The sequence below is a fragment of the Juglans microcarpa x Juglans regia genome, chromosome 8S, assembly GCF_004785595.1.
Source record: "Juglans microcarpa x Juglans regia isolate MS1-56 chromosome 8S, Jm3101_v1.0, whole genome shotgun sequence".
NCBI classification, from domain to species: domain Eukaryota; kingdom Viridiplantae; phylum Streptophyta; class Magnoliopsida; order Fagales; family Juglandaceae; genus Juglans; species Juglans microcarpa x Juglans regia.
In genome coordinates this window covers 7571432-7598516 of record NC_054609.1, presented here as the reverse complement: position 1 = coordinate 7598516, position 27085 = coordinate 7571432, and the positions used below count along the sequence as shown (strand labels likewise).

The 27085-nt window shown below is 37.1% G+C and overlaps 1 protein-coding gene across 1 annotated transcript; it reads left to right on the top strand.

Moving 5' to 3' along the window:
* Positions 1–1029: 1029 nt before the first annotated feature.
* On the top strand, positions 1030–25482 carry LOC121244451 (exocyst complex component SEC3A). The gene is made up of 25 exons (XM_041142526.1): positions 1030–1329; positions 2723–2793; positions 10931–11011; positions 11311–11378; positions 11523–11625; positions 11717–11862; positions 13802–13919; positions 14046–14150; positions 14830–14931; positions 15036–15173; positions 16083–16211; positions 16309–16389; positions 16502–16576; positions 17685–17858; positions 17942–18095; positions 18218–18282; positions 19119–19289; positions 19396–19475; positions 20738–20819; positions 22867–22964; positions 23088–23196; positions 23295–23363; positions 24056–24121; positions 24196–24285; positions 24944–25482. The coding sequence occupies exons 1-25, from the start codon at positions 1155–1157 to the stop codon at positions 25052–25054; spliced, it is 2661 nt and encodes an 886-aa protein (XP_040998460.1). The 5' UTR covers positions 1030–1154; the 3' UTR covers positions 25055–25482.
* The last annotated feature ends 1603 nt before the right edge of the window (positions 25483–27085 follow it).

Here is a 27085-nt window from a genome sequence, read left to right as displayed (position 1 = left end):
TTAACTCATCTCATATCAACTCAAATATTTTATTACTATAAATCATTTCAACTTATTTTATCTCAACTTACTATTCAAACCAAGCCTGCCAAAAAAAAAAAGAGAAAAAAAAAAGGACCTATTCTTATATGACTTTGAAAACTCATAAAAAAATTAAAAACACGTCATTACTACCATAAGCAAGTTTATAAAACTAATATTTCTTTTTTCTTTGTCAATCTAATACTTTTTGAGAATAGAATGTTCAGAAATACTTTAATCATATAGAAATCTTACAAAAGTAAATATAAAAATTGATGTGATTTGATATGACACGTTAAATTATATATTTATTTTTATTGTAATAAAAATCTAACGTATTATATAAAATCATGTCAATTTATAAATTTATTTTTATAGAATCTCATTATTACTGTAATACTTCTCCTGATTTTACATAAAATTAAAATGAATGTTATTTAGTGAAAGCGAGAACGCTATATACTTTACATTAATCATAAAATTAAGGTCTAAAAAACAAAAATTCACACTGAAAAATAGAAAAAAGAATTTCTACAAATATAAATAAATTATATAAAAATAAACTCACAAACTAACGTAACTTTATAGATATGTTAGATTTATTTTCAAATAAAAATAAATTTATAATTTAACAAATCATATGAAATCACGTTAATTTATATGTTTTCTTTGTGCTAGGCTGACCGTTGGGCTGACGCCTAGTACAAATGTCTGTTTTTATTTATTTTTTCACATATTTTTTAATATATTTAAATATTTTTAAAAAATAAAAAATATACCAACACATTAAAAATTATATTTTTAATTATTAAGTAATTTTTTTTTAAAAAATTAAATAAACAAACGGTTAAACTGATAAGACAAAATGAGAGGATAAACTAATATTTTTCTTTATATAATTTTATTGTGATTAAAGTATTTCTAATGGGAATACGGATTACGGAATACCTTTCCATAATCCATACTGGTAGACCAAGTTTTATTCGACCCGAAGACAGTATAAATGACACGAAACTAGTACCCAAACCCGGACGGATTTGTCGTTGCTGCGACCATTATCATTCTGTAGCTGATAATATGATACTTCTGTACTGCTGATTCTGCAAGAGACAAGAAGAAGTTGGAATCGAGAAATGGCGAAATCGAGTGCTGACGATGAGGAGCTGAGGCGAGCTTGCGAGGCCGCAATCGAAGGCACTAAGCAGAAGATCGTGTTGTCGATCCGTGTGGCCAAGAGCCGAGGGATCTGGGGCAAATACGGCAAGTTAGGCCGTCAGATGGCCAAACCTAGGGTTCTTGCTGTCTCCAGTGCGTATCTCTACCTTTATCTCTACTCTTTATTTCCAATTTCACGCTCTTTACCTTTGCGATTTCCTTAGTTGCCAGTTTTATCCCAATTTAGGATATAAAGCTTTGTTCTATTTGAACGAGATTCTATTGGTTTTGGTTATGTAATTTTGGAATGTTGAAAGCGAGCAATGGGTTTCATTGGTAACTTAAATTAGTGCCCCATAGTGTTGACCCAAAAGTGGTAATCAATCAATTATTCGTCTCCTAATCATTTTTAGGTTTCTTATCTCTGTAAGAATTCTCAAAAGAAAATAAATGAAAAGTCAGAATTTTAAATTTCAGATCTTATCTCTTTGGATTACTACTTAAGTTGGTTACCTAGACCTGCAGACAATGAAAATGCTGTTGCATCAGTGGACTGTTAAAATAGTTGGAAAATTGTGGGAACCAATGTAACAATGGAACCAATAGATATGTACGTGTAAAGGTGAAGGTATGAATTTGTTCCCAATTGTTAATCAAAAGCATAAGGCTGTGCATATTTCATTACAATTAGTAATTATAAGAATGGCACATAAATCCTTGGTTTGTACTAAACTGAAGCAAGCGGAGGCCTAAGTTCATAGAAGCACTTTAATCCTACTGTAAGTACTGCCGAAGCACTTTAAGGCAGAAGTAAAAATCTATCCTAAGGAAAATTTAAATATCATTACTCATCATAAAAAATGGTGGATAAATTTAACAATTTGCAAATATTATAATGTATGAAGATAGAAATTCACACACATCCACTCAAACATACGGGAAAATATGGATATTTTATCTACCATGTATTAAGGCCTTGATAGAAAATGAACTCAGAAAATTCCTTCTAAGCTGGGGATATGATGGTATCTCTAGATCTCCCAGTTGGATACCAAATAATATTATAATCACCCCCATTGCACCATGGAATAGTCCATTTTATTAACCCAGCTGATTCTTCCTGTAACTGTCTCCTTCCACACCCACATTCCGCTCATACATGCCTGCAAACTTCTTTGTGCTTAATGGGAAGTTTGGAACAAGCGCCATGCTTGCATCTTTGAGGTTTGCAAGTGAACGTTGCCAAAGTTAAAAACCTCTATGCTTAAATCTCTGTATGATTTGACCATGCTCCCATCTTTTATAACGCTCGCATCTTTGAGGTTTCCCATATGACCTGCTTCTTTTCTTTTGTAGAGTTGTTTGAATTCTTGCTCCTTATTAATGTAGGCTTTCCGCCTATTTATACTCCTAGTATGCTTGGGTTGCACCCTCTATCGGTCTTCAGTAAAATGTGGCATCTTGCCTTTTAAAGAAATGATTTTGTAGGTCGGTTTATGGTATTTAATTGTATGGTATTGTTAATGAATGCATGTGGTTTGTGCAGCAATATCGAAAGGTCAGCGGACAATTGCTTTTCTTCGAGTCTTAAAATATTCCAATGGAGGAGTTCTAGAGGTAATTGTTGAATTTCTTTTAATTTAATTCGTTCAAAAATTGTTTGAAATATTTATTTATTCTATACTTGCAAAATAAGTAGGGACCCAGTAATAAGAAATCAAGCCTTATCAAATTCCAATATATATTTTTTTATTTTATAAGTAAACAAATTTTATTGATCAATGAATAGGCAAAGCCATGTATAGAATTCTAAAAGAGAAAACAAAGGCAGGCCCTAAGCTAAGTAGGCGCATTATAGACAAGAAAATCATGTAGGTCCATGCCATTGAAGTCAACAGCAATGGCCCAAGTACATAATGTTCTAAAAAATAAATCTTTAAGCTCCTCCAACGATCTCTCCTTGTCTTCAAATGTCCGGTCATTGCGCTCCTGCCACAAACACCACATAATGCATATAAGGATCATTTTCCAAACAGCTTTAATCTGTTGCACGCCTCTTAGATTTGTCTAGCTGGCCAGCATTGCCACCATTGTCTCTGGCATAACCCAAGCCAAGCCTAATCTATTGAACACCTCATTCCATAATACCCTAGATGTCTCACAATGTAGTAGAAGATGATTTATAGACTCGCCCCCTTCTCCACACATGCAATACCAATCTACAATGATTACCCTTCGTTTTCTTAGGTTGTCAGTTGTGAGAATATTCCCCAACTAGGCTATCCACACAAAAAAGCAGCTTTGGGGGCCGCCTTATGTCTCCAAAGCCTTCTCCACGAAAACTGAATTTTGGGCTCGTGTGAGAGCCTTATAAAAAGAGCGAACTGAGAAAACCCCTTTACCAGCGGGTATCCACCACAATACATCTTCCTGTTGATTGCTTGGTTTTATGGAGTACAAAAGATTGTAAAAATCCGCAAAGCTGCTCATTTCCCAATCTTGTGCCGCCCTACTAAAAATGATGTTCCAACGGATTTGCCCCCTGATATTTCCATGACTTCCGCCACTGATACATCTTTATCACTAGCAATATGAAAAAGTGAAGGAAATACCTGTTGTAGAGTACTATTACCGCACCAAATATCTCTCCAGAATTTAATCCTGGAGCCCTCCCCCAAATGAAGTCTAGTGTGTCGAGTCAAGACCTCTCATCCTCTTCTAATGTGTTTTTACAACCCCACGCCATGCGCCCCTCTTACTTCTTTACTGCACCATCCCCCCTCATAAACCTCCATATTTGCTCTCAATCACCAACTTCCACAGGGCTTCTGGTTCCTTATGATATCTCCACAGCCATTTGCCAAATAACGCCCAGTTGAAGATCCTCATATTTATAATGCCCAATCCACCATTAGAAATGGGGCGGCATATCGTCTCCCACTTGACTAGGTGAAACTTGAACTCTTCCCCCACTCCACTTCACTTCACAAGAAATCACGTTGGATTTTCTCAATTCGAAATGCCACACTTGCAAATATAGGGAACAATGATAAAAAATAAGTTGGTAGGTTAGATAAATTACTTTTAATCAAAGTAATCCTACCACCTTTTGACAAATATATCATTTTCCATCTTGTCAGTATCCGTAAACAATAAGTGAGATGTGTTAATGATTCCCCTCTCCGGGGTTCTGATCGAAAAGCCATCCGTGAAATCATTATTAACCAAAGCTAAGGTCATCTTGTTAAGTGCCTCCATCACAATAACAAATAGCAATGACAACAACGGATCTCCTTGTCTTAGGCCTCGTGTGCTATGAAAAAACCCAGCTGCACTATCATCTATCAACACTGAGAATTTCGCCGTTGATATGCACCAATGGATCCCCAATTGCCAACTCTCTCCAAAACCACAACTCCCAAGAAGGTAGAGAAGAAAATCCCAGTTAACGTGATCATAGCCTTCTCCATGTCTAGCTTGCAAATGATCCTCGTTGTGCCAGCCTTCAATCTTCTATCCAGACATTCATTGGCAATAAGAACTGCATTTAGAATCCTTTTACAAAAGCATTTTGGGGTTTTGTAATGATCTTCCCCAAAACTTCACTTAGACGGTTCGCAAGCACTTTGGATATTATCTTATATACCCTATTCACTAAGCTTATGGGCCAAAACTCCTTAATCTCCGTAGCCCCCACATTCTTGGGTATCAATGCAAGAAAAGTGGTGTTAAGGCTTTTCTCAAATTTTTCAACTGAGAATAGCTTCTGAAACACCCTCATAAGATCTTCTTTGAACACTTCCCAACAAGTTTGAAAGAAGCCCATAGAGAAACCATTAGGCCCGGTGCCTTGTCTTTAACCATTTTCCTCACTATATTGTAAACTTCTGCCTCCTCAAAGGCCCTCTCCATTCGATATACATCATTCGGCCCAATGGAGTCAAAAGCAAGACCATCAAGGGTAGGTCGCCATCCTGCCTGCTTGGTTAGTAGCTGTTCAAAGAAATCAACCACATGATTGTGGATTACCTGCTCTTCTCGACACTCAACACCGTCAATTTTTTTTTGATAAGTAATCAAGATGTATTAATAAAAGAATGGGCAAAGCCAAGTGTATTACAAAGAATGCCCTAACTACATAGGGACAATAGATACAAGGAAATCATGGAAATCTTGGCCATTAAAATAAACGGTAGAGGCCCAAGTACAAAGGGTTCTAAAAAAGAAAGCAATAAGTTCCTCCTTCGATCTCTCTTTGTCCTCGAACGTCCGTTCATTGCGCTCTTGCCATACACACCACATGATGCATATATGAATCATCTTCCATATTGCCTTGATCTGTTGATTTCCTCTTAGATCAGTCCAGCTAGCCAAAACCTCTACTACTGTCTCAGGCATAACCCAACCCAAGTCTAGTCTGCTAAATTCCTCATTCCATAACCCTCGAGCTACTTCACAGTGTAGTACAAGATGATCCACAGATTCACCCCCATTCCTACACATGCAACATCAATCTGCGATGATCACCCTTCGTATCCTCAAATTATCCGTCGTGAGGATTTTACCCAAGGAAGCGGTCCACACAAAAAATGATGCTTTGAGAGGCGCCTTATGTCTCCAAATTATTTTCCAAGGAAACTAGAAAGGGAGCTCATGTGAAAGGGATTTATAGAACGAGCGAACCGAGAAAACACCTCCTGAAGGTATCCATGACAATGAATCAGCATGCTGGTTATTTGGTTTGAGCGAGTACAAAAGCCTGAAAAAGGCTGCAAAGCTGTCCATTTCCCAATCATTTGCTGCATGGCTAAAATTGATGTTCCAATGAATTTGTTCCCCTAATATCACCATGACATCTGCCACTAAAGCACCATTACCACACCAAGAATCATACCAGAATTTGATCTTGGCCCTATCTCCTAGGCATAATTGTGAGTGAGAGAAAACCCCCCATTCTTTTCTTATATGTTTCCACAACCCCACTCCATATGTCCCTCTCACTTTGCCGGTACACCAACCCCCCCATAAACCATCATATTTGCTCTCAATCACCAACTTCCATAGGGCTTCTGGTTCTTTATGGTATCTCCACAACCATTTGCCAAGTAGTGCCCGATTAAAAATTCTCAGATTTCGAATGCCTAAACCACCATTAGGGAGAGGACAACAAACCTTCTCCTACTTGACTAGGTGGAATTTAAATTCCTCGCCTATCCCACCCCACAAGAATTCCGCTGTATTTTCTCAATACGAAGTGCCACACTTGCTGGAATGGGGAATAAGGACATGAAATAGGTCGGTAGATTAGATAATGTACTATTTATCATAGTAATCCTACCACCTTTTGACAGGTATATTCTCTTCCAACCTGCTAAACGCCGCTCTACATTCTCAATGACTGGATCCCATACAGAAACCGCTCTCAAGGCGGCCCTCAACGGAAGGCCAAGATATGTCATAGGGAGTGAGGCAATCTTACACCCCCGAGTGTTAGTCAACTGTCTGATGTGCTGGACACCTCCAATAGGCACTATCTCTGATTTGTCCAAGTTCACTTTCAACCCCGAAGCTGCTTCAAAACAAAGAAAGAGAGCCTTCAAAACTCGAACCTGATTAAAGTGTGCCTCGCAAAATATATGAGTATCATCTGCAAACAATAAATGAGAAATATTAATTAATCCCCCTCCCAGGGATCTGATTGTGTAGCCAGTCACATGCCCATTAGAGACCAGAGCTGTGGTTATTCTGCTTAAAGCCTCCATCACAATAACAAAGAGTAACAGGGACAGCGGATCTCCTTGTCTTAGACCTCGTGAGCTATTGAAATAACCTGTTGGACTTCCATTAATGAGGACTGAAAATTTTTCCGTAGATATACACCAACGGATCTAAGAATGCCATTTCTCTCCAAAACCTTACCTCCCAAGAAGGTCAAGAAGGAAATACCACTTAACATGATCATAGGCCTTCTCCATGTCTAGCTTACATATAATCCCTGCATTGCCAGCTTTCAGTCTACTATCCAGACATTCATTTGCAATGAAAACCGCATCTAAAATCTGTTTATCTTTGACGAAAGCATTTTGAGGCTTTGAGATTATCTTTCCCACAACCTCACTAAGGCGATTCGCAAGTACCTTAAAAAGAATCTTGTATACCCCATTTACTAGACTAATGGGACAAAACTCCCTAATCTCCGCAGCCCCAACCTTCTTTGGTATCAAAACAAGAAATGTGACATTTAGGCTTTTCTAAAATTTTCCAACGGAATGGAATTCCTGGAACACGTTCATGAGGTCATCCTTCAATACATCCCAACATGTTTGAAAGAAACCTATAGAAAACCCATTAAGACCTGGAGCCTTGTCCTTAGCCATTTTTCTCACCACATCGAAAGTCTCTACCTCCTCAAAAGGCCTCTCCAAATGGCTACCATCCATAGGCCCAATAGAATAAAAAACCAACCCATCAAGCTTAGGCCGCCAACCTTCCTGCTCAGTTAGTAGCTATTCATAAAAACCAGCCACATGATTATTAATTACCTGATCATCCTTACAAATAATCCCATCAATTTTCAGTATCTCAATATTATTGGATCTCCTGTGAGAGTTGGCTACCCTATGAAAAAACTTAGTGCTTTGGTCTCCTTCCTTCAACCATAATGCTTTAGACTTTTGCCGCCATAAAATCTCTTCTAGTAGAATGATCCTCTCAAGGTCTACAACCAGCACAAGCTTTTGGGCTAATTCCTCTTGCGATAAGGTCCTAGACTCTTGTAACCTTTCTAGCTCATGGATCTCCCGTGTCTTACTTTCCTTGTGCTCCCCATGTTGCCAAAAGATTGTATATTCCAAAGCTTCAAATCTTGTTTTAAAGCTTTCAGTTTACTCGCAAACGTGAAGCTAGGAGTACCTTGTATCTGATAAGATGACCACCACAATCTGACCCTATCCACAAAACCTTCCAATTTCAGCCACATGTTTTCGAACTTGAAATACCTACGTCTTCTTTGAATCCCCCCACAATCCAACATAATAAGCCAATGGTCAGAACACAACCGAGGCAGTCTCTTTCGCCAAACCTCTGGATAGTGAATTTCCCACTCTGGGGAAATTAGGAATCTATCTAATCGAGACAACGTCTGATTATTCACCCACATGCATGTCCCCCTCGCCATTGGTAAATCCACTAAATTCAACTCAAAAATGAATTTTGAGAAATCTGACATTGCTGGTCGCATTCTTCTATTGCCATAGCTCTCACTGGGAAATCTAGTTACATTAAAATCTCCTCCAATGCACCATGGAAAATCCCACACATTGAGCAACTCAGAAGGCCTCGCTGGACTGTCATCCCTACCCCCACCCCTCGTCGGCATTTTCTGACCATACCTCGGACCTTCATCTCCACCCCCACAACTTGGTGGTGGTGGAAGAGACTCCACCAACTCTGCCAGCTTCTCCTGTAGTTCCAGCCCAACCTTCGACGAGTCCACCACCTTCATCGACGAAGTCTTCGGCACGTCCACTGCCATTTGCTGGCGTTGCAGCTTCGTCTGCGGTAGAGAGGAACCTCCTCTTGCCCGAGCCCTCCATCCTTGTCGGGTGGGTATCAACTTATTGGGCTTAAGCCCATGTCTCTCAAAACGGCCCATTGTATGGTCGTTCTTAATCCCATATGAGATACGGGCCTGTTGGCCCAACCCTTTACGCATGACTAAAGATTCCCTAAACTCACCGTTTTCACCCCCTGCATGCACCGTTTCATCTCCTTCCTTAAAAGCCTCGACAATCCTCACCACTTTAGCCATCTTCCTCTGCAAATTCCTCAACTTCTCTTGCACCTCCCTCACCATGCAGTACACATCTCTGCCATAATCACGCTCTCGAGGAAAACCGTGAGTGGCTCGATGCACGTCGCCCTCATAGTGCCCCCTACCAGTTCCTTCCCAACCAGTTCCTCCTCCGCCATCCCTAGTTCTCGGGACGCCGTGCCTTCCTGCCATAGATAAAACTACTTTGTACGACTTCAAGCCCACCTCAATTTCTTTCCATGGCTTCCGCTGAAAACCACCATCAGACCCTACATTGTTTCTGTCCACCTGGGTAGCCTCCAATAACACCTCCTTCATTCTTCTCCATCCCCTTGCCCCCTCTCCTTCAGGAATAATAATACAACTTCGACGGTTCCCTTCACCATAAGCTGCCCCTTCCAAGAATCTACCCCAGTTATTCGAGCATCATTGGGCTATGACGCTCCGTTGGTCCTCCCTTATTGACGTATAAAAGTCCCTCCTTTCGCTTATCGCGCAGTCCTCCAGAGCTCTTCCAAGCTATTTTGCAGTGCCCAGCCCCAATAACAGCTCCTGCTTGAACCTTCTAACTCTCTCAAAGATTCGAATCAGTCCAACTTCTCTCACCACTGTAAAGAACTTTGATTCAATAATAAGCTCCCTTGCAAATCCCATCTAAACCACCGTCAACGTAAATACAGCATCTAACTAACCACCATTCTCATCGCCGAAAGAAAAAAAAAACACAACTTTTTCGCACATGTATGGAGAGAACTTATTTGAGCATCGCCGGAAAAAAAGTACCTTAAAAAAAAAGTCCCGTCAATTTTCAGCATCTCAATGTTGTTATTTCTCCTATGGGAGTTAGCAATTCTATAGAAGAATTTCGTACTTCGATCTCTTTCCCTCAACCACAAGGCTCTTGATTTTTGACTCCATGACGTCTCTTCTAATAATATAATCCTTTCAAGTTCCGCAACCGACATTGTCTTTCGTGCTAGTTCTTCCTGTGTAAGAGGCCGAGTCTCTTGTAGTCTCTCTAACTTCGGGATCTCCGTCACCTTGCTTTTCTTGCGCTCCCCTACATCTCCAAAAGACTACATATTCCAATTCTTCAAATCTTTTTTTAGTGCTTTCAATTTACCCGCTAGGATGAAGCTAGGGGTACCTTGAATTTGATACGAGGACCACCATTGTCTCACCCTATCTACCAAACCTTCAGATTTCAGCCACATGTTTTCAAATTTGAAATACCGCCTTCTTCGGAGACTACCACAATCAAGCATGATAGGCCAATGATCCGAACAAAGACGAGGCATATGCTTTTGCCATACATCTGGAAAATGACTTTCCCATTCTAGGGATATTAAGAAACGATCTAGTCGAGACCAAGTCTGATTATTAGACCACGTGGCTGAACCTCCTGCTAAAGGCAAATCCACCAAGTTCAAATCAAAGATGCACTCCGAGAACTCTGTCATTGCTGGCCGCACTCTTCTATTCCCCCAATACACCAAGGGAGGTCCCACCAGCTATATACTCCAGCTAATTCTTCCCACAATAATCTTTTGTTGTTGTCTAAGTTTGGACCATAGACACCTGCAAAAGCCCACAAAAAGTTGTCTTAACTGACAGGTCATGTAATCTTTGCCTACCATGACCTGTCAACTTGTCTGTCCTCATGATACTGGTGCCGCTGACTTCTAGGCTTGTGTGATCTGAAAAAATATGCACTCTGGACAAATTGAATAAGAGTTGGCAATAAAAGCAATTTGACTTCCTATCCACTCAAATAAGATATAAAAATATAGGGATTGTAAACACCAACATTGAGTAGGTCTATAGAAGTATAAAAGACGTGCTGCAGTATTTCCTTCCTATTCTTGATTTCTGTAAAACTATACCTCTGTGTTGATCTTCTTTTTCTGTTCAACTTTTTTGGGATATTTTTTGTGCTTACAGCCTGCGAAATTGTACAAGTTAAAGCATCTGTCAAAGGTTGAGGTTATAGGAAATGATCCCAGTGGATGCACATTTATGCTGGTATTTGTTCAATCCTTGATGTACCTTTGGGACACTTTGTTACATGTATCATAGAATACACATCTAGCACCCAAACAAAACGAAAAAGCAACTTTTTACTTGAAAGCTCAGAAGAATGGTTTTTCATTTTATTTGTATATACCTGTAATTGGGCTTTGCCTCCTTTTATGAATAAAACTTCTTGATTACCTATTAAAAAAAAAATTATTTGTATATACCTACAGTCTACATGTATACCCATACACACACGTGCATACACATTTTATTTTTCCTTTAGCTTCTCACTGAACTTCTTATAGGGTTTCGATAACCTTAGGAGCCAGAGTGTTGCTCCATCTCAGTGGACCATGCGCAATATTGATGACAGGTAATTTGATGGGAGCAATATACTCTTAAAGATATCCTGCTTTTTATCATGTTATTGTGAAAAAACCAGGCTTCTAGTTGTAGATTTTCTGCATGCATTTTTTAACCTCTTTTTTTTTTTTTTTTTTTTTTTTTTTTCCTGTAGGAACCGCCTTTTACTTTGCATCTTAAATATCTGCAAAGATGTATTGGGTCGTCTTCCTAAAGTTGTTGGTGTAGATGTTGTGGAGATGGCTCTTTGGGCAAAGGTGTATATGCTGATCTTCTCCCTGCTGATGATTATCTTATATGAATCTTTGCAATCTGAAAAATTCAATTCATTTCATTCCTGCTCGATAGGAAAACACACCCTCGGTTGGTACTCAAAGGAACCTACAGGATGGGCCAATTGCAGCGACTGTGACTGAAAGTGATTTGAAAGTGACTGTCGAAAAAGAACTTGTCTCCCAGGCTGAGGAGGAGGATATGGAGGCTCTTCTGGGCACGTATGTCTGTTTACTTTCTTTTTTTCTGGGGTGGAACTATGCATTTGTGCATTTGATTGTTGTTAAATTGAGATGTATGGGTGATATTTGATAAACATTGAGTTGTTATTCAGTTGAATTGAGATTTATATTAACAATACAAAACTAGAAATTCCTTTAGTGGTATGAAGTGAATATGAGGAAAAAGTCAGAAATTCTTTTAGGAAAACTTCAATTATTCAGAATACATGTTCAAATGCCCTTCTTTTGTGGTGCAGTATAAGTTTTATTTTGTCAAGCACCATTGTCCATATAGGTTTTGTAGAATTTTCTTCTGATTTTCTAGGCACCAGTTAACCATGTCGTGCTCAAGAATTAACCATTTCCTAAAGCTTTTGTGCTTTAAGAAAATGCCCAGTGGGCCTCTTGCTTTGATCTTATCTAGCTTTTCCATAGGAATATTTGCTGGTTCTTATTTCAAATCTTTGAAAGATGTATTCTTGGAGTTATTTCAAATTACATGCATTAAGAATGCTTTTGTGAGGGATCACTATCAACTCTCGCAGTATTCTCTCCATTGGTGTGTAAATTTTGTTGGAGAGCCAATGATTGGGAAGTGGATCTTTTCTTATTGTTTTTTGATTGGTTGTATGTAAGTCAGTGAGAAGCAACAGTGGTGATAGAATGCCACGGGGCCCATCTAGAAAAGGATTCTTTCTACAATGTCCTATGTTCACACGTTAGGACCTCTTTCCCCTAGAAGCTTATTTGGAGGAATAAGGCTCTACCTTTGATGAATTTCGTTTTTTGAACAGTGGCATTGAGAGGATTCTTACACTGGATAATGCGAAGAAGTGGGACATTGGAGTAATTAATAGGTGTTGCTAGTGCTTTATGGAACATGGTTTTTGGCCTAATTGGGATAGAGTTGGTGATGCCTTCTTGGGTGGTGGATCTCCTAACATGTTGGAAACTGCAGTTTAAGAGCCATCAATGTGCACTCTTGTCAAATACGACACCGGCTTGTTTGTTGTGGTGTATTTGGAAGGAAAGAGATGTGTGTAATTCCGAAAATTATGAAAAAAGGGTGTTGGAGCTTAAGGTTGCAAGATTCAGTTGAGCTCAGTCTAATTTTAAGCCGAGTCTAACGTCCAAACACCTAACTCTCAAATTACTAAACTCATCTCAACTCAAAATCTCCTTACACGTGGGACCCACAACCTTTTTTAACTTAACACATCTTTATATGTGAGACCCACAACATTTTTTAACTTAACACATCTTTATACGTGAGACCCACAACATTTTTCAACTTCCCATAAAAGTACTAAACTCATCTTAACATCCAAACATACTTTAAACTCAATTTAGATGGGCCCCACAAAATTCCCTCCACTACGCAATTCACTACTATTCATAAAGAACTGAGTTCAACTGAGCTCAGCTCAACATCCAAACGCAGCCTAAGTCCTTTCTTTGTACTTTGTATTATTGAATAGCGGTCCACAGTAGTGTAGAGTCTTCTATTTCTACCTTCCATGAACTTCTAGCACTTTTTCTTTGCTAATTTGGTGGATCTCTGTATACTTCCTGTGTACCAGGGTATCACCCTCTTTGGTTGTTAATAACATGTTAGCTTACTTATATATATAAAAAAAAAAAAACTTAAGTTTCACTTTCGGTTGAGGTCTTAAAGTTTAATAGATGTAGTCATATTTCATGCGCATATTGAAGAAGGAATGGCCAATCACTTCCAAGGTTTTCAATTTGATGGATAGGAGTTTGAGAGTCCAGTTATCCTACTCTTTGCCTTGAAGCCGATTTTGGTTATTATTAGAAAGAAAGCTAAATTCTTGCATCTCTCTTAGTTGTTTTGTTCAAACTATCTCAATATAGTTGAGTTTTCTGAAAATGGTATACTTATAATAAAAAAGTTTTCTGAAAATGGTATGACTTGCAGTTATGTCATGGGTATTGGCGAGGCAGAGGCATTTTCTGAAAGGTTGAAGCGAGAACTCCAGGCTTTGGAAGCAGCAAATGTGCATGCCATTTTGGAAAGTGAACCTTTGATAGATGACGTAATTTTTACTCTCTTTTTTCAGTATAGTTGGTGAATGGTTTTGCTGTTTATGGTTATCATGTATTAAGTTCTTTACAGTGACAACTATAGTTTTGTGATTTCTGTTGATTTGGGGGTCTTGTAGGTATTACACGGGCTTGAGGCAGCGACAAATTGTGTTGACGACATGGACGAATGGTTAGGCATCTTTAATGTCAAACTGAGACACATGAGAGAGGACATTGAGTCGGTAGGGACTTCTCCATACTATCGTCTTCATGTGATGTTTCTCTTCCAGCCCACCATGTTTTTTTTACCTAGCTTGTCAGTACACGTGATTAATTTTTTTCATCCTTGCTCCCTTCCCTTTCCTCGCTTCCAAAAACACATGCACGCAAGTGCACATACGCATGCACAGTTTTCATTGTGTCTCTGTTTGAGGCCATGCTGCTTCCTTCTGCCTGATTTTTTTGTCTTTACATTGCAATTTATTCTAAAAGGATGTCGATCATCTCAGGTGTCTAACTTACTTTCTTTTCTCTTCTAATTCTTAAATGTAAGTTATTTATGTCTCATCCTGTTTGTTTTTATGTTTCAATTATAGTTCCAACAATCTCTTTGATGGTAGTAACCTGGATTTTGACTTGAGTTGCTACTATGGGTCGTCTAAAGAATGATTGTGCTATATGCTATGTAACTATAAGGGTTAGTTTTGTCATACAAATATCTGTTTGGAAAATGCTGAAGAGGCAGACGGATTCACGAACAGGCAAAATAATTTACTGTTCATGAGCACTGTTCCATCTCTGTATCGTCACTCTTTCTGTTTTTGCTTCTAAAACATGTGTTTAGCTTCATTTCAGCATAGGAATATTGTTTAATTGTGGCCATGACCTCAAGTTATCCTCTAACCTTCTTGACTCATATAGATAGAAACCCGTAATAACAAGTTGGAGATGCAATCTGTGAATAATAAAGGTCTCATTGAGGAACTTGATAAGCTTCTTGAGCGATTGCGTGTCCCTTCGGAGGTACTTTGTCAATCGTTTCATTGTAAAAATCAGATTTTTACTTTGAGTTGGTTAGCTTGCTATTACCCTTTTTGTTCTTTCTAATGAAATTTTCTCGGTTGTAGTATGCAGCAAGTTTGACAGGAGGTTCATTCGATGAGGCTCGCATGCTTCAAAATATAGAAGCATGTGAGTGGTTAACTGGTGCTTTGCGTGGCCTTGAAGCACCTAAGTTGGATCGTAACTACGCAAAGATGCGAGCTGTATGCACTCTGACTCTCTCTTTTTTCATCATCTTTTTTCTTTAAACAATTATCTGGTCCAGCAGACTGTTGTTCCAGACAATATAGGATTTTCCATTATTCTATATTTATGCTTCTTCCAATATGCACTTATATATGTATAAGTTATTCCCATATGCGCTTGTTAAAAAGTGTGATTGTGGTTGATGATCTTTATCTTTTCATAACTGACTTATCAAAAAAAAAATCTTTCCATAACCTATAGAATGGACTAACATTGTGGTAGGATCTAATGGATTATGATTTGCTATTGTCACCACCTAAGAAAAAGCCCAAGCCGCATTTGGCTTAAACTCCGAAAGGACTCAAGTTACAGTTGGAGCTCCTTTGAATCGTTATAAATCACGAAAAATTTTCCCTCCCGTGCAATGTAGGATCTCATTCATCCTCCTTTCCATACTTGTGCTGGAGTGTTAAAGAAATAAATCAGAACTTAAGAGACAACTTTAGCTGCACATGATTGTTGGACCAGATGATATCTCCTTCCATAAAACAAGTGAGGGAAGTCGAGGTCTTGTGTTCACTCTTTTATAGCTGTAGTTCAGAGAATAGAAGCTATAACAATGGAGCAGAGCTACAGAAAATCTGTAGTTCCAACTCCACAGGAGATACTCATAGGACATGAAAATCTTGCCTCCTTGTACCATCACTCTCTATTTTTAACTTTTACTTTCAAATGTTCCAGGTTTTGACCAGTCTTTATTTCTAATCTTGGTTCCAACCTCAACTGCTAGTATCTTTGCTCCATATTTGTCATAGCTCTAGCTGCCAAACTGACAATATTAGTTGAACCTGAATGTGCAACTATGAATTAACTTCTTACTCTCATTGATGCTGGCTCATTTTAATTGTAGTAACAATAATTTTCAGGTCAAAGAGAAGCGAGCAGAACTCGAAAAGTTAAGAAGTACATTTGTCAGGAGAGCTTCTGAGTTCTTGAGAAACTACTTTGCCAGCTTGGTGGATTTCATGATAAGTGACAAGAGTTACTTCTCTCAGGTAATTTTTTCCCCACCCTCGTGTTTAAATCTCGTTACTACCTGATTTTTTAGTGATTTGGAAGTCTAAATATGTCTTGTCTGGTTTTATTTTACAGCGAGGACAGTTGAAGAGGCCTGATCATGCTGACTTGCGGTACAAATGCAGGACATATGCTCGCCTTCTACAACATCTAAAGGTCAATTGTGAGACAAATTGCCGTACATGTAGAAAGTCAAGTTTCGAGTTTGCATGCTGACATATGTCTCATTTTCATTTTCTTATTGTTTTTTACCTGTTTGCATGTGCAGAGTCTTGATAAGAATTGCCTGGGTGCTCTGAGAAAAGCTTATTGTGGCTCCCTTAACTTGCTTCTTCGTCGGGAGGTCAGAGAATAGAAATATTCTTATAGCATCGTCTTGATTTTATTTGAGTTTTGGCACAATCAACATATGAGTGTTAAGGTCGTGCAACTTTATTTTAGTTACTTCTTTTTTTTCATCTCATTTCAAGCAAGGACATATTTTTATCCTATTTTTTCACCTTAGCCAAGTGAGGACGTGGGTGCTATAATGTCTTGTACACATTATGGTTTCTCTTGGACAGGCTAGGTTTCTGCATGGACATTCCAGTCAAGAAGAGAATATCTGCATTCTTGGCCATAGGATGCTGTGAATGTCATGTTCAACTAGTTCAGTTTTGCATCATTGCATAAGAGTTCAGCTATCAGCCTTACTTAGGGAGAGTAGTTTCAACTTTTAACTTTGATGCTAGAACTGCAAAGCTCCATTTTAGCTATCCTTTGATATTAGAACAATTTTGCATGCTTGTCTATTTCTATCCTATCTTTGCTTGGCTGGAAGAGGCTTATATTGGGATATATATTTGCTTATAATCCATACTTGTTAAAGACCCACCACAACATTGGAAAACATCTTACTTACCTATAAAAAAAAAAAAGTGGAAAACATCTTACTTAAAAAGCTCTAGTTGATGGATTGGGTCATTGTTCTGTCTAGCAGAAGATACAATGACTAGATTGGTGCATCCTATCTACTAATACCCTTTCAGAACTTAGGGCATGTATTATGGGCAGCTAGCATGTTATATATATAGTCTAACTGATGGTTGACTTTAAAATTGGGCCATGCTCATCAAATATGGTCAAAACACAGCTAATATGAATAGTACATAGAACCTTTTCTTCATACAATGTCACACCATGTTTCAAAGAAGAAATCTCAACTAATCTACCTACAAAAGATGTAAGAGTTGTCTTATTAATCATCCACTGAGTTGATGTCCAAAACTTATTGTTTTTCAAGTCTTTATGCTAAATAAGGATGGTGATACATGGTTGCAAGTTTGCTATAGTGTTCTATGCTGGTGAATGCACTGTTCTTGTCATTTATATCTTGTCTTTGATATTATTTGTAGTATTTATGCAGTTTCTGTTCTAAATTAATTTTTGGAATTTCTTTAAATAATTTACAGGCTCGTGAGTTTGCAAATGAGCTACGTGCTAGTACAAAAGCCTCAAGAAATCCAACTGTCTGGCTTGAAGCATCCACTGGTTCTGGTCAAAACTCGAATGCTGCAGACACTTCTACAGTTTCTGAAGCTTATGCTAAGATGCTGACAATTTTTATACCACTTCTTGTAGATGAGGTCAGAATCCTAATTATATGCATATGTTGTAAAATGTTAGTTATATTCTGTGCAAAAGATTTATTTTATTGCTCAAACTGCAGAGTTCTTTTTTTGCACACTTCATGTGCTTTGAAGTTCCTGCACTTGTTCCTCCAGGAGGTCTTGTCAATGGTAACAAAACTGCATATGACAATGATGATGTCAATGATGATGATCTGGGGATTATGGATATTGATGACAATGACAGTAAAACTGGTATTTTTTTTTTTTTCCCGTTGTCTGTAGTGCTGTTTAAGTTTGTCTGTAATGTATGCTATGAAGTTCTGCAGCCCTTAGTTTTATAACTGTTATATTAATGAAGTGTTTATCTTCTGCAGGTAAAAACTCAGCAGAGCTTGCAGCATTAAATGAATCTCTTCAGGATTTACTTGAGGGAATCCAAGTAATGTACAAAAGATACTGCTTATTTATGTCCATTTCATTTGTAGTTGCTTTTGTTATGCAATAACATGTTGACCCTATCTGAAAGTTCCCATGAATTTCTAGAAAGTGAAGCCCATCTTTAATTGTGGATATGACTTCAGAATTCAAAACCTGTTCTTTGGCCAAGACTTGCAAAACCAATCTTTCTGTTATTTGTGTTATTATGACATCCAATCAAGATCTGAAGCTCAATGGATGATGACTGACCACTAAGGAGCTTAGAAGTGGAATATAATGCAGGCTGGTTACTTTTTCAAGAGTGATCTGGTCAGTTTACATAGTGATACCTGGTTGGTTTGCAAGATTGTTGCGAAGATTATACATGGACGGTTGTTAATGCTTTCTGCGTATGCAAAGCAATTCATCGTGTTCAATAAGATATTAAAGACTAGGGGTTTAAAATGTCAAGTCCAACTCCCAGCTCTCTGTTTGGATATGATAACCAAATTATCAACTCAATAATAGGAACAGATGAAGTGATGATGGTTGGACAAGTGGATATTCTCCAAAATGTGCTAGAAAATCTTGAGATAACAAAATACATGTGCCAAAATTTACTAGAGTGAACCTAATTATGTGTTTGGTGCCCCTTGCCCCTTGTTCACTCTATCTAAAGGTTTTCTTATATTTCCATCTTTCTAAGTTTATAACATGGATCTGGGTTTTGAGTGGCTTTCATCCTCTTCATAACTGGTCTTCTATATTCTACCTATAAAATTGTTGTTTAGTACTCGGCACTGCTTGGAGGTGTGTAATTTAGTTTTGAGAGCAGGTGTCATTCTATATAAATTTCAGGAAGATTTTTATGCTGTGGTTGACTGGGCATACAAGATTGATCCTTTGCGATGCATATCAATGCATGGAATTACAGAGCGCTATCTCTCAGGGCAGAAAGCTGATGCAGCAGGATTTGTGCGTCTCTTGCTTGGTGACCTAGAGTCAAGAATTTCTACACAGTTTAGCCGTGTAAGATTTAAACTTTAGATTTAAACTTTAAGTGTAAACAGATGATGGCCGCATTACGAAGAGCATGTTATTCAGTTGCCCATGTAACTTGTGAATTGTGTTGCAGTTCGTAGATGAAGCTTGTCACCAGATTGAAAGAAATGAGCGCAATGTTAAGCAGATGGGTGTATTATCATACATCTCACGGTAAAGTTGAAACCCAAGGCTTAAGCTTCTTTTGTCTCGTGTAAATTGACTACTTTTTGAGAATCTGGAAATGGGAGATTGAAACATCACACTTTTTGTCTAGCTGATACAAAATATAAGTTACAGAAAAAGGAAGCAGTAGTCAGAGGCTGTTGTTTCTAATTTATGGATTCAAGATTTCCTGAAAATATAACGTATCAAAAAAAAAAATTTCCTGAAAATATACGTGAGCTGTCCAAGCTGTGAATATCTATATTGCTTGTTTTTCATTTTTTCTAACTGTCTTCAGTGAGCCCAACTAATTACAAATGAGTTACACCTGATAATGTTCACCTGATATAATTATTTATGAGACCATAAAAGGGTGATTATGGCATAGATGCATATTAACTTTTTGTTTTTTTATCAGTAAGAAAGATTTTATTGATGATACGGATAGGCAAGAGCCAAGTACATGGGACTTTTAGATGCAGAATAGCTTTTATTTTGAACAAGTTCCTTTGCATGCTTCCTTACTCGGGCAATGCCTTTATTAAAAAAATTGTTATTTGAACAAGGGGGTGGAGGATCCAAAACTTCTAGTAATAAGCTAAGAGAAGTCTGCTTTGCAACATGATTCAAAAGCATGAAACATCTATAAAGCAAGGCTGAGTACTCTTCATATGTTTTGAAGAGCATGATATCTGCAGAAGTAAGGAATTTTTGTTTGGTGGTGATGCTTTCAGTAATTTTTAAACAAAGTAATTCAATAATTTGTTGCCTGCGCTTTATGGTAGGCCGCACATACTGGTTGCAGAAATATTATCAAACGTTCTAGTTCAGTTGTATGAATTTACATTCTTTAATTCATTAACATAATTATCTACAGATATATCCCGTGTATCCGGGTTATTGCCTATCCATATTATCAATAAATTGTTTACTGATAAAAAAAAACAAAACATAATTATCTACAGATTTTTTTGATAAGTATATAATTAATTATCTACAGATACAACTTTTACTACAATGATTTGGTAGGAAAAAATTTATTTTACACTTTGTGACATCTCCACTCATCCCAAGAGTTTACGCTGATGGAAAGAGGTAGATTCAATAATATATATTATAACTTTAACACTCTCATGTGTGAGCTATACTACCCTTCAATAAGTGGGCCAAAGACCTGGAATATTTAATTAATGGTATTGACAATAAATACCACTTTTTTTTTTTTTTTTTTTTCCCTTTTATCAATATGTTTCCATCATTCTTTTGGGTAGATTTGCAACTCTTGCAACACGAATGGAGCAGTACATCCAGGGTCAATCTCGGGACTTGGTTGATCAAGCGTACACAAAATTTGTGAGTACTTTCTTCTCAAAGATGTATTCATGTTATTGTTGTACGAGTGGTTCAATATAACAATATAATTGTTTTATCACTTGAAATCCAATGCAGGAATGTGAGTTGTTGGGTTAGAGTGTATTCAGTTCAGCGATTTTTTTCTTTCAGTTTTGCAATGGGAACTAAAGTATCATTAGCGCTTTGTGATTTAAGCGTTAATCTAGTCAGGTTGATTTTTCTTGTGGTAGTGTTTTGTGCCCTTGAAAGCTTTTTCTGAAATAAAACAAGTGTTTTCTTGGTTAGGGTTCTTAGACAGATTTTAGGTGCTTGTAGAACCAGACACAAGACCTTGACTCGGAGATGTATATGGTATTGGTGCTTCCCCACTATAGTCATTAAATCAGAGTCCATTTGACTATTTTACAATAGAAAGCCTAAGTAAATACTAGGCCCTATTAAAATTTTGCTTTTTCTCACTTATTTAAGATTCCCATCGTCTTGTTGAGGCCTTCCTTACCTTCTTTTTTTAAAAAAAAAAATATTATTAAAAAAATAGGATGATACCCCCCAAATTTTATTTAAAAACTCTCACTAATGGCAGAGGAATACTGTGGTTACAGTTCAAAACACCTTGGAGTTACAATATCTAAGAAAACCCAAACCAAAGAGAAGTGATACAACCACAAAGAGATTCCACAAAAGTAAATTTACAAACTGACGTGGTTTCATATGATACGTTACATCTATTTTACAATAAAAGTAGCTTTACAATCTAATATACCACATCAAGCCACGCTATTTATGAGTTTACTTTTGTGAACTCTCTTTGTCATTAAAGCATTTCTCAAAACGAATATGCCTTTATTGCGTAGTTTTTTTCTTTACTCCACCTTTCTTTTAGTAAAATTTTACTAAAAGAAATGAAAGGGCAAAAGCCTAAGCATGCAAGAAGTGTATAAAGGAGCTGTTGTTCTCTCTCTACGTGTCCATAACCTATTCTAATTAGGTCCTTTCATTCAAAACTTAATTCAAACCTATAGCAAAACCGTAAAGAGTAGTAATTCATTAATTATCAAGTGTTGGCTTCTTTGATATGAAATAACTTTGCTCAAGTTTCTACTGATAATTGGGGATGGGAGGTAGTGGTGAACCCAATCGTCCACCCAAGTACTCACTTAGACAAAAACCCATGCTAATGGGAACTTTTTTTCCTGTTAATTACCTTTTTTTATAAGTACTGGAAAATTGAAATGCATGTATGGCAAAATTACTAGGTAAATGCCTCAAAGCGATGAATATAAAAAAGGGCGTTAAGCAGCAAAACTTCCCAACTTTGCATTTGGTCTCCCATGAATCAATAAAAACCTTGGTCTGTTTGTCCATTTTAGTATTACAAAATACAAACAATATATCTAGGCGTGTAATCGGTCTGGTCCAGTCCGGGGGGAGTCATGGACCGAAAATTTCGGTCCATCATTTTTGCTGGACCGGACTGGACCGTTAGCTATTAGTCTGGTTGGTCCATTCGGTCTGATTTGGTCCATGAATATTTTTTTTCATTATATATATATGGTTAATGAAATTAAGTGATTTTTTTAACATTTTATATATGGTTAATGAATATTAAATAATTTCATTGTATATATAGTCAGTGGTGATCCCTTGAATGAAAATTACATAATTAACTATTACAACTACTGTATAAAATAATATATTATATATAAAATATATTTTAAAAAAAATATATATATATATATACACACATTCGGCTGGTCTCGGTCTGGTCCTGTCCAAAAAAACCACTCCGAGACCAACCAATAAGACTATCGGTCTGGTTCAGTCCGGTCAGTTTCTCCGGTCCGGTCCTCTTACAGCCCTAAATATATCAAATCTGGGACTGCATTTTTTGGAAAAGTGGCCTCTAGTGTGATAGTCGTTGCAGATGATATCATTTGTTTTTTCTTTTTATCATATAATGGTGGATTGAATCTACTGCTTGATAGTTTGATATGGTAAGAGTTTTTTTTTTTTTTTTTTTTTCTTTTAAATTTATTTATTTTAACAGGTTAGCATAATGTTTGTTACATTGGAGAAAATTGCACAAACAGATCCAAAAAATGCCGACATGTTTCTGTTAGAGAACTATGCAGCTTTTCAGAATAGGTATTTTTTTTTCCTTCAAATTTGTGTAGCTATAAGTTGATCTTCTTAGTGTTTTGCAAAGAGAGATTATGTGTCTCAATCTCTATCGAATTCAGTTAGCTGATTAGAATCAGTTACATGCAGTTTGTATGATCTAGCCAATGTTGTGCCTACATTAGCCAAATTTTATCATCAGGCAAGTGAAGCTTATGAACAAGCTTGCACCCGTCACATTACCGTGATTATTTATTCTGTAAGTAATCCACCTTTACTGCCTTGGGGTTTTGCACCTTTGATGCAATCCCCAGTATTTTATTTAGAAGGTCCACATCCTCATTTTGGCTTTTGCAGCAATTTGAACGACTTTTCCAGTTTACTCGGAGAATAGAGGATCTAATGTACACAATCACGCCAGAAGAGGTTAGTGTGTTGGTGATTGCATCATCCTATGCTCATAAATTTGTCCAAATCCTCTTGGGTGCAAACAATTTCTAGGGGTCATTGGACTGGGTGAACTTCCCCTTGAATTGCCCGAGGTGCACTTGTGGGTGCCAAGGGCCTGTGCTCCCCTAGGATTAGTTGGGACTTTATTCTCGGACACTCGGTGCCAATAAAAAAAATGCTTATAAATTTGTCAAGAACGTTCCATTAGATAACTTTTCAAAATATCTTCATTGCTGCTGTTGCAGAAGTAATTACTATGTGTATGCAACTAATTCTTTTGGACTAAAAGTTGTTTTAAGTTTCACTTTTGTGTGTGTGTGTGTGTATATCTTTAAGTTTTGGCAACCAATAAATCAATAATTAGCTTGAAATGCTTATACTATCAGTTTATGCCATTGACACATCTTCTGTAGTCTTTTGTTTGATAATTTTTGAAACTGTCCATGATGCTATTCTCCATGTTAGGACTTTAATCATAAAGCACTTATGGCTCTAGTTTTCTTTTTCTGATAATATAGGTGTTTTAAAGAACTGTTAGGTTCTAGTAGTTGCTAGAGGTTTAATTTGTGGTAGCCATTTATTTTGCGTTATTCATTTGTTATATTTCTCCACATTATTAATCGAGCCAGATGTTATGGCCTTACAAAATTGGCCTTCACAAATTTCAGATTCCATTCCAGCTTGGGTTGTCAAAAATGGATCTCCGGAAGATGGTAAAATCTAGTTTATCTGCGGTAAGTGGCTACTACTAGATTATCCCTTCCTCTCAAACATGCTTTGGTATAATATTGTGGCTTCCATGATACAGGTTGACAAGAACATCAGCATAATGTATAAGAAGTTGCAGAAGAATTTGACTTCAGAGGAACTGTTGCCTTCTTTATGGGATAAGTGCAAGGTAAGTTGGGTGATTTTTTATTTTATTATTACAATATGTTCAGGACATGGTAAGTGAATGCTCTTTTGAAAGGTCTTTGGCATTATTGTGAATAGATATGTGCCAAACTCTAATGTTCTTTTGCTGCATTAAGTAGAAATCTAATTGATTGGTGGGCAAAGTACGGAGGAACCCAATTTTGGAACATAAATATTGGCACAGAACAAGAAAGGAAAAAGAAAGGGAAAGAAAGCCTCGAGCCCTACGAAATTTCCAAAAGCAATATCCTTAGCTCTCAACCTATGCTATCAAAAGTATAGGAAGTGACCCTTAAGTCTTGCAGTCGTAAATATAAAACATTGTGTCTTGATGATATTGGTTGTATTGCCCTAGCTCATGCCTCATGATGAATCTGTTACATAAAAACATTATTTCCTTTACCTCTTCCATTGGTTAAGTTGAATATTTCTATGCTCATCCAGTTTTGTTACCCAAATAGACTCTTCATTTGTTTTGAGAGTTAATTGCTGTTTTGGGTTTGATTCCTAATGGCCTAATGTTGTGAACACCAATAATGAGCTTAGCATGTTACTTATAAAAAAAAAATAAATAAATAACAGTGGGCTTAACATGCTGCTTGTTGACAATATCTAATCTAGGGTGTTTATTATTTTTCCAGAAGGAGTTTCTGGATAAGTATGAAAGTTTTGCTCAACTTGTTGCCAAGATTTACCCCACAGAGACCATTCCGTCGGTTGTGGAAATGAGGGAACTTCTGGCTTCCATGTAGAAAGAGTATTCGGCTTGAATGTTTCTTTTCAGCAAAAGGGTGGCTTGTTGTAATCGTTATTTTACTTCCGGCTTGCATGTGGAGAAAGTTGATCTTGAACGTTCCCTTTTCAGGAAAGAGGGGTTTTATCATTATTTTCATATGGTTTTGCATATTTCGGGTGATTCTCATAGTCAGAATAGGTTGTGTAAAACTCGCGCATAATTGTCACTCGAGAAGACGGAACATGCATATATTATGTGTAGTGTCCATGTATCTTGGTTTGTGCTTAGTGCTTTTCATGGTCTATGCAAATAGTGATTGCATCAGAGGATGTTTTCCTTCCTGCCCCAGAATCAGTTTCTTCCGGATGTTTTCAATGATTTTCACCCATTCTTTAGTATTGTATAATATTGTATTGATTATTGAAGGGGGTTCCATTAGCTTTTCACGGTACTTTTATAATTGTTATCAGTTTTCACTTCCTCTTTTCTCTACAAAAAAAGAAAAAAGATTAAAAATCAGGATCCTCTCTTTGCCTGAGAGTTATCTACAATCTCATCTATGCTATTAGATAAATCAGCCAAATTCAAACATGCTACCATGTTAGTGGACAAACATTCATTTACTTGCGAAGCTAATATACATAATTGTGGAGAGATTTATATCTCCGATCTCAACAAATTCATGCTACATTGGCTGTTTTTCCCTCACCTGTTACTTTGTTGCCAGATGGGGATGGGGGGTGGCTCGGTCCGGGTCCGGGTCGGAAAGTATGCGCATTATGTGGTTTTCGTCCATCTTTATTTTAAATAAATGCATATTATGTGGTTTACGTCCATCTCTATTTTAAATGGAAGGTAATTATGTAAAATTTGAAAGTTGTAAAATTAAAGAAAAGTAGCAAGATAATTGAAAGACTACAATATCTAAAATTAGTTCTTCAGGAACTAAATATTATTTCTCTCAACTTCCTTGTTGTAAGTCTACTATAAATGTTCCTCAAGACACCCTTTTATAGGTATGAAAGATACATGATATTAAATGAGTACATGAACTTAGGGAATGACAATACATGAATAAAAGGGATACATGAACATGAGAAATAGAGATACATGAATATGGAAGAATTCTAATGGTCATCCATCAAATACATTCTATGAATTTACAACACTTCCCCGTGGATGACCATACACAAAAGAATATGTCTCGTTAAAACTTTGCCAAAGAAAATCCAGTGGGAAAAACTTTTGGCGAAGGAAAAAGAGTATAACATTCTAATTTGTCTTTGAATGCTTTAAGATTGCTTCATTAAAACTTTGCAAAGTAAAACCCTATGAGAAAAATCTAAGCAAAGGAAAAAGAATACAATCCAGATGATAATTGACTTCCCCTCGTAGGTATGTAAATCTTCAATTGTTCGTGATGAAAGATCCTTGAGCGGTCGCATTCCAATATTATGTACCAACTTTTTAAATATTGCAATTGATAAAGTTTTAGTGAATAAGTCTGTCAAATTATCACTTGACTGTATTTTCTTGACATTAATGTCACCACCATTTTGAAGATCGTGTGTATAAAAGAACTTTGGTGAAATATGATTGGTCCTATCACCTTTGATATAGCTATTTCTTATTTACATAATATATGCCGCATTATCTTTATATAATATTGTTGGGCCGTCTTTGATTGTGAGTAAACCACATTTTTCTTGAATATGCTGAATTACTGATCTTAACCAACTGTATTCATGGCTTGCTTCATGTATTGCAATAATTTATGAGTGATTGGAAGAAGTAGCTACTATTGTTTGTTTGACAGACTTCTATGAAATAGTTGTACCTCCATATGTAAATAGGTATCTTGTTTGAGAATGCCCTTTATGCAGATCAGATAAATAACCTGCATCTAGATATCCAATTAATTTTGTGCTTGATTCTTTTGGATAAAATAATCCCATATCGATCGTACCACGAAGGTAACGTAGGACATGTTTGACTCCATTCTAATGTCTTTGAGTTGGTGTAGAACTATATATTGCTAGTAAGTTGA